The 17,896-nt window shown below is 43.9% G+C and overlaps 1 protein-coding gene across 6 annotated transcripts in view; it reads right to left on the bottom strand.

Annotated features, from left to right (window-relative positions):
* The window catches only part of FANCD2 (FA complementation group D2), a 225,425-nt gene that overhangs the window by 187,256 nt on the left and 20,273 nt on the right, over positions 1-17,896 (bottom strand). For 3 of the 6 annotated variants that reach the window (XM_039546177.1, XM_039546173.1, XM_039546172.1), the window contains exons 1-2: positions 17,795-17,837; positions 2,540-2,629 (exon numbers count right to left, since the gene is read on the bottom strand). In XM_039546177.1, coding sequence (XP_039402111.1) covers positions 2,540-2,629; positions 17,795-17,822 — 118 coding nt within the window. In that variant the 5' untranslated portion in view covers positions 17,823-17,837. Of the gene's footprint in view, positions 1-2,539; positions 2,630-3,157; positions 3,177-17,794; positions 17,838-17,896 lie in introns of those variants that run through there. The other 3 variants (XM_039546174.1, XM_039546175.1, XM_039546176.1) reach the window with 2 other exon arrangements.

Below are 17,896 nucleotides of genomic sequence, written 5' to 3' on the forward strand. Positions count from 1 at the left end.
CCCTGCCTTCACTAGCAGGACCAATTTTTGCCCCAGATCCCTAAGTGGCCTCCTCAAGGATTGAACTCACAACCCTGGGTTTAGCAGGCCAATGCTCAAACCACTGAGCTATCCCTCCCTACTGTGATCAATAGCAGACATTTAGGAGGAAGATATAAAACACCTAGGTGTGCATTACCATAGCATAAGGGGAAATCTCTTACTAGCCCCAGCTGGTGGCCTGTTCATGACCTAAAGCATCTGGTTTAATACCAAGATTTTCTTTAAAGCCACTGTCACCATTAACAAATTACTGGCTGAGCTTGGAAGACTTTGCACTCAACTTGATGGCATTTCTCTGTCTGTCTGTGAGGCAAACAGCTGTGCATCTCTATCAGTGTTATAGAGGGTGGACAATTTATGAGTTTACCCTGTATAAGCTTTATACAGAGTAAAATGGATTTATTTGGGGGTTTGAATCCCATTGGGAGCTGGGTGTCTGGGTGCTGGAAAGAGGTGACCTGCTAAGCTGTTTTCAGTTAAGTCTGCAGCTTTGGAGGCGTGGTTCAGACCCTGGGTCTGCAGCTGGCTTGCGTGTCTGGCTCAACAAAACAGGGTTCTGAAGTCCCAAGCTGGCAGGGAAAACAGGCTCAGAGGTAGTTTCAGCACACCAGGTGACAGTCCCAAGGGAGCCACTGTGACCCCTCTGAAATCTGTCTATAAGGCAATCACTTTTGAATACACATTCAATCAATTCTAACTCATCAATGCTTATTAAATTGGGAGGAATGGGGAACACATGAAGCACCTGCTAGCTCTTTAGCACAGACATAAACAATTGCAGAGGTGCTTGAGGCTATCAAACAACAAGCTGATGGCACTCATTAATGCCTTCCAGCAAAACAATACCCCATCTCAGCTCTGCCCATCCTCCCAATAGAGTCTAACATGTTGGCACCCTGCATGACTTGTGTAAGCTGGAAAGCTTGTCTCTCTCACCTACAGAAGTTTGTCCCATAAAAGATATTACCTCACCCACCTTGGCTCCCAGACAGAAAGAAGAGTAATTGGGGGGAAGGGGGAATGGAAAGGGACATGAACACATCCATTGGCGGGGGGGAGGGGGAGAGAATGGGGGATGCTGGGAGAGGGAGAGGAGAAAGGGGACACCCAAAGCCCCTAGCATGAGGGAAAAGGGGAAAATTGGAGTAATAAGGATTCACCCAGAGGCCCTGCCATGGAGGGAAGGAGGAAGGGGCACAGAACTCCTGCCACAGAGAATGGACATGGGTGACATTGGAATGGGAGGAGGCGGAAAGGGAGAGTACACAGAACTCCTGGTGTGAGAGAAAATGGGGGATCCTAGTATGGTGGGGAAGACAGACTGGGGAATAATGGGCAAAGTGGGAATAGGAGTGCACACAGAGACTGGCATGCGGCGGGAGAATGGGAGACTCTGGAATAAGGGAAGTGGGGGCCACACAGGCATGAGAGAGAAGGTGGAAATGGGGTGAGGGGAATGGGGCACACAGAACTCCTGGTGGGGAGGGAGATTGGGGGACCCTTGTATGGGGGGATGGGGACTAGGAGTACATTCTTCCCACCCTGCCATGGTGGGGAGAATGGGGGACCCAGTAATGGAGGAGGAAGGAATGGGGGCACAGAGAACCCCAGTGGGGAGGAAGATCGGGGAATCCTGGTATGGGGGAAGGGGAGGCACACAGAGCCCCTAGAATGTGGGGGCGGGAGAGGAGGCATGGTGAGGGGAGTGGAAATGGGGGGGAACCGAGCCACTGGCATGTGGGGACAATGGGGAACTCTGATATGGAAGAGATGGAACCATGCAGCACACAGAACCCCTAGCGGGAGGGAGATAGAGGGGAGTTGAAGAGAGTCCCAGTGTAATAGAAGGGATGGGAGGGTGTCACACAGGGAACTTGGGGGGCGGGGGGGGGGAATAGAGGAAAGCAAGGCGCCCCTAAGCTGTACAACAAGCTTGGCTGACACAAGCTATGAATCATGCAATGCCTTAGTTATTATGCTAGGTCCTTTATTTACAGGCATCTACAGGAGGCACATCCCTGCCCTGAAGAGCTTACTCTCTCTCTCAGTTCTTCTACCATGTCTATCACTGGGATATCTTAGCACCTTGCATATTTACTAGAGTGGAAATGAAGTTGCTTTTTCTTTCCCCCATTCAGCAGAGAAGTGGCTGGGTTTTTTTAAATCTGTGATTTTAGTAGAATGGGCTTATTTTGGGGGTGAGGAGGGGCTTACTACTTCACTCTAATGGCATTGAGGCTTGCTCCCCTCAGTCCAGAGAGAGATAAATGCAGAGATGGAAGAAAGGAGGCAATCAGATTTTTCAGACCTGGTAACACCCTTGATTTTGTTATTTTGCATTGTATTGTGGCTCATCAAATGTTACCATTTTATATTCTGCAGGGCCATTCTGCACAACCCGTAACTTTACTGGAAAACTGGTATGCACCCTGCCTGTGAGCTGTTGCCCTCTACCAAAGGAATTTCACTTCAAATAAGAGGAGTTTGCTACACATACGTGGTAATTCTGCAATCGGACTTTCCCCACAAGCATCAGATTTGGACAACTTTCGTTTTGAAACCATGGCAACAAAATCTTTGTTGTATCCTAGAATAATATTAAAAAAACAATTAGCAATTAGGCAGAGATCAGTTTTTACTTTAAAATTTGTAAACAAATCTAAAGTGAATAGAGGAGAGGATATAGTGAAGGAAAAGTGCTCCAGGAATGCAGACTGCCCATTCAAAGGAAACAAGAGAGATCTGTTTAATGAGCATTATTCTTTGCACAAACCCCTCTTCAATGCAGACTGAGATCAAGGAGTTCCAGTTACATTTAAATAGCATGGTGTGTCACTTTTTCTAAAATGCAGTTTATCAGAACACCAGGCTGTGAGTTTCTGCATTTCTTTCAGCTGCCAGTTGAATTAAATGGTGAGTTAACTGGAGTATCCAAAAAAAAAAACACAAACTGCGTACACTTGTAATGTTGAACAGTCAAATGTCAGGAAATCCCAAAGCCAAGGCTGAACATGCAACCATCACTCTGTTCCCTTGGGTGCGCACCCATCATGATACAATCTTCAATTACATCATCACATTAGATTTCTCAAATAATATAGCTACCATCACTTACTACGATTATGGGCACATTGTAAGTACCTAGGAGAGAGAGAGATACTTTGTTTCTATATCTTTCAGACACATGTCTAGCATTACTCTCTATTATATGTAAAAAAAAATTTATTTTGTGTAAAGGTAAGTATATAAAAAAGGGACATAGGTAAAAAAAATACTTTTTGAATTAGGCATGTAAAATGGTAACCGATTAACAGATAAGCATCAGTCTTACCAGTAATATATTCAGTAAATAGTAAGGGGGCTGAGGCTGGATCCGGCAGCCGGGACCCCGGACGCAGGGCCAACAGTGGAGCCTGGCATAGAATGTGGGGGTAATGCAGCAACCCTAGTTGCAGCACCTCTGTTGTGAACAGTTAAACATTTAACCGATACAATTTTAATAGTTTAAACAGTTACTTTTTCTAAACGCTATTTACATCCCTATTTTGCATGCATTTTACCTATCATTGTCACAAATACACTAATTTTAGGTATTGATGTAGCTATCAGAAGAAACGATGGATGTTTTTCTAAACAATATGCTGTAGCAATTATTCTGGGGAAGTTCTATGGCCTATGTTATGCAGGTCAGACTAGATCAGTGGTTCTCAATCATGGGTACACATACCCCAGGGGGTACATCAACTCATCTCGATATTTGCCTAGTTTTACAACAGGCTACATAAAAAGCACTAGCAAAGTCAGTACAAACTAAAATTTTATACAGAATTACTTGTTTATACTACTCTATATACTATACACTGAAATGTAAGTACAATATTTATATTCCACTTGATTTATTTTATAATCATATGGTAATAATGAGAACGTATGTAATGTTTCATTAATAGTGTTCTGTAACACTTTTGTATTTTCCTGTCAGATTTTGTAAGCAAGTAGTTTTTAAGTGAGGTGAAACTTGTGGGTATGCAAGACTAATCAGACTCCCGAAAGGGGTACAGTAGTCTGGAAAGGTTGAGAACCACTGGACTAGTTGCTCACAATGATCCCTTCTGACCTTGAAATCTATGAATCTATGTAGTATTTTTCTCTATTATTTCACTTTGCAACAAAGAATCCTGTGGCACCTTATAGACTAACAGACGTTCTGCAGCATGAGCTTTCGTGGGTGAATACCCACTTCTTCAGATGCAAGTGGTGGAAATTTCCAGGGGCAGGTTTATATATGCAAGCAAGAAGCAAGCTAGAGATAACGAGGTTAGTTCAATCAGGGAGGATGAGGCCCTGTTCTAGCAGTTGAGGTGTGAAAACCAAGGGAGGAGAAACTGGTTCTGTAATTGGCAAGCCATTCACAGTCTTTGTTTAATCCTGAGCTGATGGTGTCAAATTTGCAGATGAACTGGAGCTCAGCAGTTTCTCTTTGAAGTCTGGTCCTGAAGTTTTTTTGCTGCAGGATGGCCACCTTAAGATCTGCTATTGTGTGGCCAGGGAGGTTGAAGTGTTCTCCTACAGGTTTTTGTATATTGCCATTCCTAATATCTGATTTGTGTCCATTTATCCTTTTCCTTAGAGACTGTCCAGTTTGGCCGATGTACATAGCAGAGGGGCATTGCTGGCATATGATGGCATATATTACATTGGTGGACGTGCAGGTGAATGAACCGGTGATGGTGTGGCTGATCTGGTTAGGTCCTGTGATGGTGTTGCTGGTGTAGATATGTGGGCAGAGTTGGCATCGAGGTTTGTTGCATGGGTTGGTTCCTGAGCTAGAGTTACTATGGTGCGGTGTGCAGTTACTGGTGAGAATATGCTTCAGGTTGGCAGGTTGTCTGTGGGCGAGGACTGGCCTGCCACCCAAGGCCTGTGAAAGTGTGGGATCATTCTCCAGGATGGGTTGTAGATCCCTGATGATGCGCTGGAGGGGTTTTAGCTGGGGACTGTATGTGATGGCCAGTGGAGTCCTGTTGGTTTCTTTCTTGGGTTTGTCTTGCAGTAGGAGGCTTCTGGGTACACGTCTGGCTCTGTTGATCTGTCTCCTTATTTCCTCGCATGGGTACTGTAGTTTTGAGAATGCTTGGTGGAGATTTTGTAGGTGTTGGTCTCTGTCTGTGGGGTTAGAGCAGATGCGGTTGTACCTCAGTGCTTGGCTGTAGACAATGGATCTTGTGGTGTGCCCGGGATGGAAGCTGGAGGCATGAAGGTAGGCATAGCGGTCGGTAGGTTTTCGGTATAGGGTGGTGTTAATGTGTCCATCAATTATTTGCACCGTAGTGTCTAGGAAGTGGACCTCCCGTGTAGATTGGTCCAGGCTGAGGTTGATGGTGGGGTGGAAGCTGTTGAAATTGTGGTGGAATTTTTCCAGAGTCTCTTTCCCATGGGTCCAGATGATGAAGATGTCATCAATGTAGCGTAGGTAGAGAAGGGGCGTGAGTGGACGGGAGCTGAGGAAGCGTTGTTCCAGGTCAGCCATAAAAATATTGGCATATTGTGGGGCCATGCGGGTGCCCATAGCGGTGCCACTGATCTGGAGATATATATTGTCATCAAATTTGAAATAGTTGTGTCTGAGGATAAAGGCACAGAGCTCAGCAACCAGTTGTGCTGTGGCATCATCAGGGATACTGTTCCTGACAGCTTGTAAGCTGGTTTTAGTCTCTCATTTCCCCCAGCCCTCTGCACTACAATCACTCACTCACTTCCCCTTGCTGTTTGTTAGTTTTTCACACAGCAATAGGAGAGAGAGAAAGAGTTTGTTCTTAAATAGGAAAATGTTACTGAAAAATCATTTTTTAAAATGGCAAGTAAAATCAGGGGTGGGTGTAGGACCCAAAAGGACTTTTAACTAGGGCTGTCAATTAATCGCAGTTAACTCACGCGATTAACTAAAAAAAAAGATTAACTGTGATTTAAAAAAATGAATGGTGATTAATTGCACTGTTAAACAGAATACCAATTGAAATTTATTAAATGTTTTTGGATGTTTTTCTACATTTTCAAATATATTGATTTCTATTACAACACAGAATACAAAAAGTGTACAGTGCTCACTTTATATTATTTTTTATTACAAATACTTACACTGTAAAAATGATAAACAAAGGAAATAGTATTTTTCAATTCACCTCACACAAGTGCTGTAGTGCAATCTCTTTATCATGAAAGTGTAACTTACAAATGTAGATTTTTTTGTTACATAACTGCACTCAAAAACAAAACCATGTAAAGCTTTAGAGCCTACAAGTCCACTCAGTCCTACTTCTTGTTCAGCCAATTGCTAAGACAAACAAGTTTGTTTACATTTACGGGAGATACTGCTGAATGCTCTCTTATTTAAAATGTCACCTGAATGTGAGAACAGGAGTCGCACGGCACTTTTGTAGCCGGCGTTGCAATGTATTTATGTGCCAGATATGCTAAACATTCATATGCCCCTTCATGCTTTGGCCACCATTCCAAAGGACATGCTTCCATGTTGATGATGCTCATTAAAAAAAATGCATTAATTAAATTTGTGACTGAACTCATTGAGAGAGAATTGTATGTCTCCTGTTCTGTTGTACCCACATTCTGCCACGTATTTCATGTTACAGCAGTCTCAGATGATGACCCAGCACATGTTTGTTTTAAGAACACTTTCACAGCAGAGTTGACAAAACGCAAAGAAGGTACCAATGTGAGATTTCTAAGGATAGATACAGCACTCGACCAAGGTTTAAGAATCCAAAGTGCCTTCCAAAATCTGAGGCTTGGAGAATGCTTTCAGATGTCTTAAAAGAGCAACACTCCGATGCAGAAATTACAGAACCCGAACCACCAAAAAAGAAAATCAACCTTCTGCTGGTGGTATCTGACTCAGATGATGAAAATGAACATGCGTCAGTCCACTCTGCTTTGGATCGTTATCAAGCAGATAGCATGGACGCATATATTCTGGAATGGTGTTTGAAGCATGAAGGAACATATGAATCTTTAGCGCATCTGGCATGTAAATATCTTGCAATGCCGGCTACAACAGTGCCATGCGAACACCTGTTCTCACTTTCAGGTGACACTGTAAATAAGACATGGGCAGCATTATCACCTGCAAATTGATGTAGGACTGAGTGGACTTGTAAGGTCTAAAGTTTTACATTGTTTTATTTTTGAATGCAGTTTTTTTTGTACATAATTCTATATTTGTAAATTCAACTTTAATTATAAAGAGATTGCACGACAGTACTTGCTTTAGGTAAATTGAAATGTACTATTTCTTTTGTTTTTTAGAGTTGAAATATTTGTAATAAAAAAATTTAAAGTGAGCACTGTACACTTTATATTCTGTGTTGCACTTGAAATCAATATGTAATATGAAAATGTAGAAAATATCCACAAATATTTAAATAAATAGTATTCTATTATCATTTAATTGTGCAATTAATCGCGAGATTAATTTTTTTAATCGCTTAACAACCCTACTTTTAACTCATTATTGTGAATAGATTATGATTCAAGTTGACGGCATCCCTTTAATTTTCATAGTCTTTTGCATGGTATGTTCTCTTCTAATCAATAATGTACTGTACATTCAAAAGGATATTTTAGCTCCCCTCTGAAAAGTGATTATTTCAGTAGCTTACATCCCAACTAGGAGTCCTTGTGGCACTTTAGAGACGAACAAATTTATTTGAGCATGAGCTTTCGTGGGCTATAACCCACTTCATCAGATGCATGGAGTGAAACAGGCAGGTATAAATATACAGCACACGAAAAGATGAGATTTGCCTTAACAAGTCGGGGTTCAGTGCTAATAAGGCCAATTCAGTCAGGGTGGATATGGCCCATTCCCAACAGTTGACAAGAAGGTCTGAGTATCAACATAGGAAAAATTACTTTTTGTAGTGACCCAGCAGGGTGGATTTGATTTAAATCAAATTGATTTAAATCACTAGTCAACAAGACTCGATTTAATCATGGATTTCTACATAAAAGTGCATTCTTGTTATAACCTTAATAAATATTCTTCACAACTCAAGAGACAGATGTAGAAGGTACACACTATACATTTTTAAAGTGATTTATTTTGAAAACTTTTCAGATTAGTTTTACAGCTATATCAGAAAATGAATGATTGTTTGGTTATTTCATTTACCAAAGGTAATTGAAGCAGATATTTATGAAGTCATTGGGAGGTGAACTATCTCCAATTCAACAGGTTAATCATTTGTATTAGGAGGAAAACATCACCAGACAGACATTTAAATTATTTTATTTAACTAAAACAACAACGTTATGTATTCTGGATTTTTTTCCTCAACAGCAAACATATTTTAATGAAACAAGCATATGGATTTTTGAATTTAAACATTCAAGTTTTTTTAAAAATCAGGGTTTTTGTTAAAATTGTTTTTAACTAAAATAGATAAATGAAATATTAAAAAACAAAAAAATTAAATCAACTATGTCAGCCAAGTCAACATGAAAAACTTAAAATATTGGCTTCTGCAGCTAACTCAGTCATCTCTTCACCTTCATTTTCTTGTTTGTTCATAATCTGGAAAAGAAAAACAAGCTTCCTGCTTTTTCAGGTCACAAATGATTTCTCAATTTGGAATGAATTAGTCCAAAGAAAGAAAATATTCTGTCTACACCGGCAGAAGAAGCTACTGCTGTTAAAAGTGAGATTATTTTTATCCACCCTGTGACCCAGCCACTCCCAGTTTTTATTCAGGCCTAACCCACAGAAACCTTCCTGCCAACACTACAAGAAGAAGGATTCTGCATGGACTCCTCCTGACGGTCAAAACAACAGACTGGACTTCTACATAGAGTGCTTCCGCCAACATGCACGGGCTGTAATTGTGGAAAAGCAGCATCACTTGCCCCATAACCTCCGCCATGCAGAACACAACGCCATCCACAGCCTCAGAAACAACTCTGACATTATAATCAAAAAGGCTGACAAAGGAGGTGCTGTAGTCATCATGAATAGGTTGGAGTATGAATGAGAGGCTGCCAAGGCAACTCTCTGACACCACGTTCTACAGGCCATTACCCTCTGATCCCACTGAGGGGTACCAAAAGAAAATGCACCATCTGCTCAAGAAACTCCCTGAAGAAGCACAGGAACAAATCTACACAGACACACCCCTAGAGCCCTGACCAGGGGTATTCTATCTGCTACCCAAAATCCATAAACCTGGGAATCCTGGACGCCCCATCATCTCTGGCATTGGCACCCTGACAGCAGAATCGTCTGGCTATGTGGACTCTCTCCTCAGGCCCTATGCTACCAGGACTCCCAGATATCTTTGCGACACCTCTATCTTGCATGCACATTCAGTGCTTTTCAAACCTTTATTAACTCAGCCAAATCAGAGCATTGAAAGGCCTTCTCAGCAAGAGCTATTTCTATGTCTAATCTCAACTTTATACCTGACCTGCTTTGGCACTAAAATTGCCTAAGCAAGTCACATATTACTGTAGTGAATCAGCTGAGCAGTAACAGGTCAGTAGAGGGCACCTGCAAAGGCTGATTGTACTGTGGTTCTTCTAGCTCCTGTCTGGAGATTGATGGGTCAACCAGAGGGGAAGATTCCAGGGCAGTTGGTAGGGCAGCAGAAGACCTAGAAGATGAGTGACAGAAGGCAGCTGTTCCTGGGTGGCTGGCCATGGGGACAGTGCAGTTTGGTCTATCTCAGTTTAAGATCTACAGGACTCAGTATATAGTGAATACACAAGTTACACCACTGCTGAATCTGTGACATCAGTTTTTTCAACAACAGGAACTGCCCTACCGCAACGTCTGGAAATCAACCACATGTGTTTGAGGGCCATCATTAGTTTTACAACTTTCTTTGTTCTCCAAATCAAGAGAGCTAATTTAGCTCAGACATGGCTCAAAAATGTCACCGAGTCAGAGACTAGGTCTGGAAATTTCAGCCCCAAAGGTAAGGCTTGGATTGGCCCACTGTGCATGCATGTGTCACACTGACACCTCTTTGAGCTGCCCACTATCTTGCCCCTCTCATCAGTTCCACAGGCCAGTCAGAGACAGTGGCACTAAAATTCAGAAGTGCTACTACCTGACACTATGGAATAGAAACCTCAGCTCAGACAGCTTCTTTGCCATCAGAGGGAGAACTGACAACCACCAAAGGGAAGTCAGAGTTGTCACTGAGGGATCAGCAGGAGCCGCCAGTGCCACACACCATTTCCTGTAGGCAAGCAACAGGAGGAGCAAGTCTGAGGAGCTCCTGTTGCCTGCCTACTGCCGCTCAGGAGTACCACTGTGCTCCCTGCATACAGAGAGAAGAAGCATCTGCACAGTATCAACACAGCACCCAAAGAGCAGTGAGTTCACCCAAGCACACTTGGGTCCAGAGACCTGACCCTCTGCTCCCCCTCACCCTGCCACATCAGAGGATGTGAGACCTCCAGCACTTAATTCAGAGACCGTCAGTGCACCCAGCAAGAGACCAGAGCCCTCCACTGAACTGAGAGCTGGAACCCAAGACCTTCAGTGCTTGGAACATCAGACTTCTACTGGAGCCATTCACCCCTAGGTAGGGGGCAAGTCAGCGCTTTTACCATCCCCATCCAGTACAGATTGCCACCAGGAAAGGCTCCTTTAATATACTATCTAATGTCTAACAGGTGAAATTCACTTTTATTCTATTCTTTCTATGTGCTGAGGTTGTGCCCATCACCATATTACCTGAGGATGTTAGTGGATGGAGCCGAGGTTGTGGGGGTAGTTGGTAGAGTACCAGCTCCTATTTTCCCCCAGTCTGACCCCGGCTAAAAGGTAAGAGTTTTCAACAATACAAGAGGAGGTAGGATGGAAACACTTAAGCAACCTAGGACTATCACTAGATTCATAGAGTTTAAAGCCAGAAGAGACCATTAGATCATTTAGTCTGGCCTGTATAACACTAAACCAGCAGAGGTTAGGCACTAGCAGGCTAATTAACCCAGATTCAATCTTTAGAGAGATATTAATAGATAATGATTGTATTTTTGTGTGTGTTTACATATACACCTCTACCCCGATATAACGCTGTCCTCGGGAGCCAAAAAAATTTACCATGTTATAGGTTAAACCATGTTATATTGAACTTGCTTTGATCTGCCGGAGCACGCAGCCCCGCCTCCCCGGAGCGCTGATTTACCACGTTATATCCGAATCCGTGTTATGTCGGGTCGCCTTATATTGGGGTAGAGGTGTATATTGTTAGAGGTTGACTATGTAACCAAACGGTTCCTGTCTGTCACTGTATTATGTTAATTCAGAGATCAAAAGGAGATGTTAACATTTAGATGAACTGCAAATGTAGTAATATCCTTGTCTTTATTTCTCTTTGAAGTATGTAGTAAACTACCTGTAAATGGTGGAAGATGGGCAGTTGCCTTATGCTTATCCAGGCAGCTAATTACTAGTGGTGCTTAGGAAACAGAAGATCTTACTTCAAAGCCACAATGATCATCTATTGTTCACCCAAGGAATACCTGCTGTCAAGAGGATGTCAATAGCCTGCCAGAGATCTATAAAAGAACTCTAGGGCCCTGATCCTGTTATCTCAGATCTGCTTAAGCTTCGACAGGGGAAGTTTGAGTCATAAGACTGAGGTCTCCAGCTCCAGTCTGAATCACCCTGATATATGGAACTAATTCTGAAAGAACTCTTTGCAACTCTAAAGCGCACCATCTCTACTATGAAACTGACCTAAGAATTTAATTCAAGTCTGTATGTATAATGATCTTTTAACCAATACTTTGTCTCTTTTCTTTTTTAATAAATTTTAGTTTAGTTAATAAAAATTGGCTGTAAGCATGTATTTGGGTAAGATCTGAAATATTCATTGACTTGGTGAGTAATGTGTCCAATCCTTTGGGATTGGTAGAACTTTTTATATGATGAACAAGATTTTCAGTAATCCTCATCATATTTGACTTGGCTGTCTGGGTGGGAGCCCAAGGCTGGATTGTTTTAAGGGACCTGTATTTTTGGCTTCTGGGTAACCAGTAAGGTATGTAGAAGTTGTTTTGTTGTTGGCTTGGTGAATCCAAGGCTATGTCTATGCTACTGCAGTAAGTTGACCTAAGTTACGCTACTTCAGCTACATGAATAACGTAGCTGTGAATGGGGAGATTTTGGCAAACCAATAAGTGCCTGAAACCACTATGTCTTATTGCTAAAAGCAGCCTAGGGTATGTCTACACTACGGGATTACTCCAATTTTACATAAATCGGTTTTTTTAAAACAGATTGTATAAAGTTGAGTGCATGCGGCCACACTAAGCACATTAATTCGGCGGTATGCGTCCATGTACCGAGGCTAGCGTCAATTTCCAGAGCGTTGCATTGTGGGTAGCTATCCCATAGCTATCCCATAGTTCCCGCAGTCTCCCCCGCCCATTGGAATTCTGGGTTGAGATCACAATGCATGATGGAGCAAAAACAGTGTCGCGGGTGATTCTGGGTAAATGTCGTCACTCAATCCTTCCTCCGTGAAAGCAACGGCAGACAATCATTTCGTGCCCTTTTTCTCTGGATTGCCCTGGCAGACACCATAGCATGGTAACCATGGAGCCCATTTAGCCTTTTTTCACTGTCACCGTATGTGTACTGGATGCTGCTGACAGACGCGGTACTGCAGTGCTACACAGCAGCATTCGTTTGCCTTTGCAAGATAGCAGAGACAGTTACCAGCCCTATTGCACCGTCTGCTGCTTTGGAAATTGGCAATGACGGTTACCAGTCATATTGTACCATCTGCTGCTGTCATGGGTGCTCCTGGCTGGTCTCGCTGAGGTCGGCCGGGGGTGCATGGACAAAAATGGGAATGACTTCCCAGGTCATTCCCTTCTTTATGTTTTGTCTAAAAATAGAGTCAGTCCTGCCTAGAATATGGGGCAAGTCTACTAGAGAACCAGAGAGCACAGCCGCTCCAGGTCAGAGCCCCAGATATCCCGCAGAAATGATGAGCTGCATGCCATTCTAGAGGGTGCCCCTGCAACAACCCCACCCGTTGCTTCCCTCCTCCCACACCCCTCCTGGGCTACCGTGGCAGTTATCCCCTCATTTGTGTGATGAAGTAATAAAGAATGCAGGAATAAGAAACACTGACTTTTTAGTGAGATAAAATGAGGGGGAGGCAGCCTCCAGCTGCTATGATGAAGACGGTTACCAGCTCTATTGCACCATCTGCCAGGACTGAATCTCCAGGACACAAAGCTTAAAGAAGGAAATGACCGGGAGTCATTCCCATTTTTCCCCAGGTGCCCCTGGCCGACCTCACCAAGGCCAGCCAGGAGCACTCACAGGATGACGACGAGGACAGCTATCAGTCATTTTGTACCATACCATCTGCCACCGGGAAGGGGAGAGGATGCTGCTATTTAGAGCTGCAGCACCCCATCTACCAGCAGCATCCAGTAGACATACGGTGACACTGAAAAGAGGCGAGAAACTATTTTTTTCCCTTTTCTTTGGGGGGGGGGGGGGGTAAATTGACGACATATTCCCTGAACCACTGGCGACAATGTTTTTGACCCTTCAGGCATTGGGAGCTCAGTCAAGAATGCAAATGCTTTTCGGAGACTGCAGGAACTGTGGGATAGCTCGAGTCTCTCCATGAGCGTCTAGTTTGATTCTTTGGCTTTCCGTTACGGTTGTCACACAGCACTGTGTTGAGTCCCTGCAGTGGCCTCAACAGGGACTGGAGATTTTTTCAAATGTTTTGGTATTTTGTCTTCTGGAACGGAGCTCTGATAGAACAGATTTGTCTCCCCATACAGCGATCAGATCCAGTATCTCCCGTACGGTCCATGCTGGAGCTCTTTTTGGATTTGGGACTGCATGGGCAACGCGTGCTGATCAGCGCTCCACGCTGGGCAAGCAGGAAATGAAATTCAAAAGTTCGCAGGGCTTTTCCTGTCTACCTGGCCAGTGCATCCGAGTTCAGATTGCTTTCCAGAGTGGTCACAATGGTGCACTGTGGGATACCGCCCGGAGGCCAATACTGTCGAATTGCGGCCACATTAACCCTAATCCGACATGGCAATACCGATTTCAGCGCTACTCCCCTCGTCAGGGAGGAGTACAGAAATCGGTTTTAAGAGCCCTTTATATCGATATAAAGGGCTTCGTTGTGCGGACAGATGCAGGGTTAAATCAGTTTAACGCTGCTAAATTCGGTATTAACGCGTAGTGTAGACCAGGCCCTAGTCAGCAGACTTTAGCTTAACCAAGGCAGGAGGGGAGGAGGTTTTGGGTGCCACAGAAAGGGCAGCTTGACCCTGCGTCCTTCCTGATAAGAATTGTGTTGAAGTTGCTGATACATGCATTTTAGAAGAGCAGGATGTGCCCCAGAAATGTCTATTGGGGCCTCGACGCTGCAAACTCTGAAAAAACCCACACCTGGTTAATCAATAATCAGAAGGAACCTCTTGCTTGACCATTGAAACTGCTTACTTAACAAGTTGTCTTTAAGGGACATGTCATTCTATTACTAATGTATAAATAAGGGGAAAAGTTTGAGGTAGTTGGACTCGTTTGGACTCTCTCTCCAGATACATCTTGCGGTCTCCACCAGCAGACGGAAGACTTGGCCACCAGAAGCCTGCCGCTGTGTCACTCAAGAGCCACACTCAGCTTTGGTAATTATCAAGGGTTGGGGGTGTTTTACTAACCTGTTGTGGACGTGTGTAAGTGCTTGACACTAAGTAAAGTTTAGCTTTAAGTGAAAGCACTCGTGTTGTCCTGTTTGTGCCAGCCATCTATTGGTCAGACAGCCATGTCTCCCCTGATTTATTTCGTGATGCCACCTTGCACAGAGTAAAAGTTACCAAGAGCTTTGGGTTGAAAGAACCCTGGGTCACAGCTGGAGTCAATGTAGCTTAGGTCAACTTACTGTGGTGTCTACACCGCGCTGGGTCGATGGGAGACACTCTCCCATCAACTTACCTTACTCTTCTCATTCGGGGTGGAGTACTGGGGTCGACGGGAGTGCGATCTGCAATCGATTTGGCAGGTCTTCACTAGACCCACTAAATCAATCCCCAGTGCATTGATCGCCAGAGCGTCGATCCAGTTGTAGCATAGACATATCCTAATACTTAGGATATCCACCAGTTTTTGGGATCATCTGTGAAGGGTTAAAATCCATGTGCATTTTATATAACAATCTGGTATATGGATTGTGCCAGCTTTTTTCTAGACCCAAAGTCCAGAGTTTGATCAAGAGACCAGAGGCCTAGCAAATAGTGATCAGCTAAGAGAAAGCTGGGGTAGACAAGATAACATTGCCTTTGCTAAGATATGCTTGGTCAGTAGAAATGCCAGATGTTGAAGCAATAACTGAATAATTATGTTTCATCCAATGTTTCAAATTGAACAAAGGATCCCTGTTCCCATTGTGTTTCTCCTGTAGGGAAACAGTTTTCCCACAGATCCAACCTTGAGTTTATGAAAAGTTGGCACATGTCAGTATAAAGATATGGCATCCTTCCACCTCCCTTCCCAGGGACCAATGCCCTGCCTTAAGACATAAAGGGGACAATCTTTATTGCCATATACTTTCACTGTTTCTTTGCTTTAACCCCTAGGAATGTACCTGTTAGCCAATCAAAGGAGTTGCTCCATTCCTATGGACCCCAAATCAGAATTCAATATATATATTTTATACTAATAACATTTTATCAAAGTATTAATTAAATGTTAACTTGCTAACTTGAGACCATGGACGGAGACATTATGTAACCTGTTAACCATTGGCTAATGTGCTATCTTGTCTTGCTGCAAAACCTATCCCGGGGTGTGGAACTGCCTACCCCATCATTTTCCCCCGCCCATGGAAAATCATATATTCTATTGTAATCAATTGATTGACAGTGTCTCTGAGCCTAATAAGCAAGGTGACACCCTGCCAGCGCTGTGTGTAATAAACTCCTATGCTTGACCTCTACTCGGTGTGGATTTATGTCCTTCAGTCTGCCCCATTCTTTGCAGTTTGCCCTGATTGAGCAGTCTCAGTGTCGGCCCCCCTAGGATCCCAGTCACACAGGCCATTACATTTCACCCAGTTTCCACTGTACTGATCCCAATAACTTGTGTTTGGCTAAATCGTATCTTCCAGAAAGGCATCCAATCTCAGTGTGATGACATCAAGAGAGCCATTTCCTTTGGCAGTTTGTTCAAATGGTTCATCACCATCACTGTTAAAAATTTGTGCCTAATTTCTAATTTGAATTTGTCTGGCTTCAACTTCCAGACATTGGTTCTTGTTATGTCTTTCTTCATTAGATGAAAGAATCCTTTAATATCCAGTATTTTCTTCCTGTGAAGCTACTTATACGCTGTTCTCTCAATCTTCTTTTTGATAGGATAAACAAATCTCTTTAAGTCTCTAATTGAAAGCAATTTCTCCAACCCTTAAATAACTTTTGTGTACGTTTTCTGCACTCTCCCCAGTTTTTCAAGATTCTTTTTAAAATGTGAAGACCAGAAATGGACTCATTATTCCAGTATTAGTCTAACCAATGTGGTATACACAAGTGAAATCACCTCCCTGCTCCTACCCCCATTTATACATCCAAGGATTTCCACAGCATCACACAAAGAGCTCACAGTCAGTTGCTTGTCCACTATGATCTGTACATTAGACCTATAATAAATTACCCTTCACAGGCATACTTGTGTCCAAAGAGGACAGGGAAATCCTACTCATGACAAATTAAGATACATTGTTTTTAGACTTGAACTGTATAGGTTCTGGTACTGGCACTAGCTCCACACAGATGGAGCTGTGCGTCTATTTGGAGCCCCAAAGGGTTGTCCTACACAGCAGTACTGGGGGCCTAAGTCACTAACAATATACACTGTAATGAACTGAAAGAATGCAACAGGGACAGAATCTATTATTTCAGGTGCTGCCTGTGGGTAGCACTTTGCAAACTTATTACAAATGATGACATGATGGAAGATGGTATCACAATAAAACACACGCCTCCAAGACAGAGTTAAGATGACACACAGTATGCACAGTGGGATCACCAGACCCAGAGCACTTCCTCTGCAGCCTTCCCCTCCCATCAAGGCAGCCTGGACACTCCACAAGCAGGGCTACCAAAATTTAATCTCCAACAGGCTCTTACAATAAGGGTGGAGAGCACCCCGGTACTCAAGGTTATTACGGAGATGGGGGGTCACCCCTCCACACACACCCCATTACCATGGAGACAGGAGTCACCATCCGCACACACACTCTGCTACCATGAAGACAGAGGGCAGCATCCCCAAACACACACGCTGCTATCACAGAGACATGAGAGGGCACCATCCCCTCATACACTCCGCTGCCACAAAGACGTGGGGGGCACCATACCCCCACACACCCCGCTAACACAGAAATGTGGGGGGTAACCTCCTACACACACACACCTTGTTACCATTGAGATGTGGGGGCACCATCCCCACATACATCCCACTACCACAGAGACATGGGGGGCACCATCCCCACACTCACCCCACTTCACAGAGACATGGGAGGGCACTATACCCCATACACCCCACTACCACAGAGACATGAAAGAACACCATCCCCCACAAACCCCATGACCAGGGAGAAGCGGTGGGGGTGGGAGGGGGAAGCACCATCCCTGCACAGACCCCACTACCACGGAGACATGGGAGGGCACCATCCCCCTCACACACCGTTACCACAGAGACGTGGGGGCACCATCCCCCCACATACCCCACTACCATGGAGGCCGGGGAGGGGAGGGGAGGGGAGGAGGAAGGGGAGCGCGAGGCCCC

This window comes from Mauremys reevesii, linkage group 7 (genome assembly GCF_016161935.1).
Source record: "Mauremys reevesii isolate NIE-2019 linkage group 7, ASM1616193v1, whole genome shotgun sequence".
In the NCBI taxonomy this organism is placed as follows: Eukaryota; Metazoa; Chordata; order Testudines; family Geoemydidae; genus Mauremys; species Mauremys reevesii.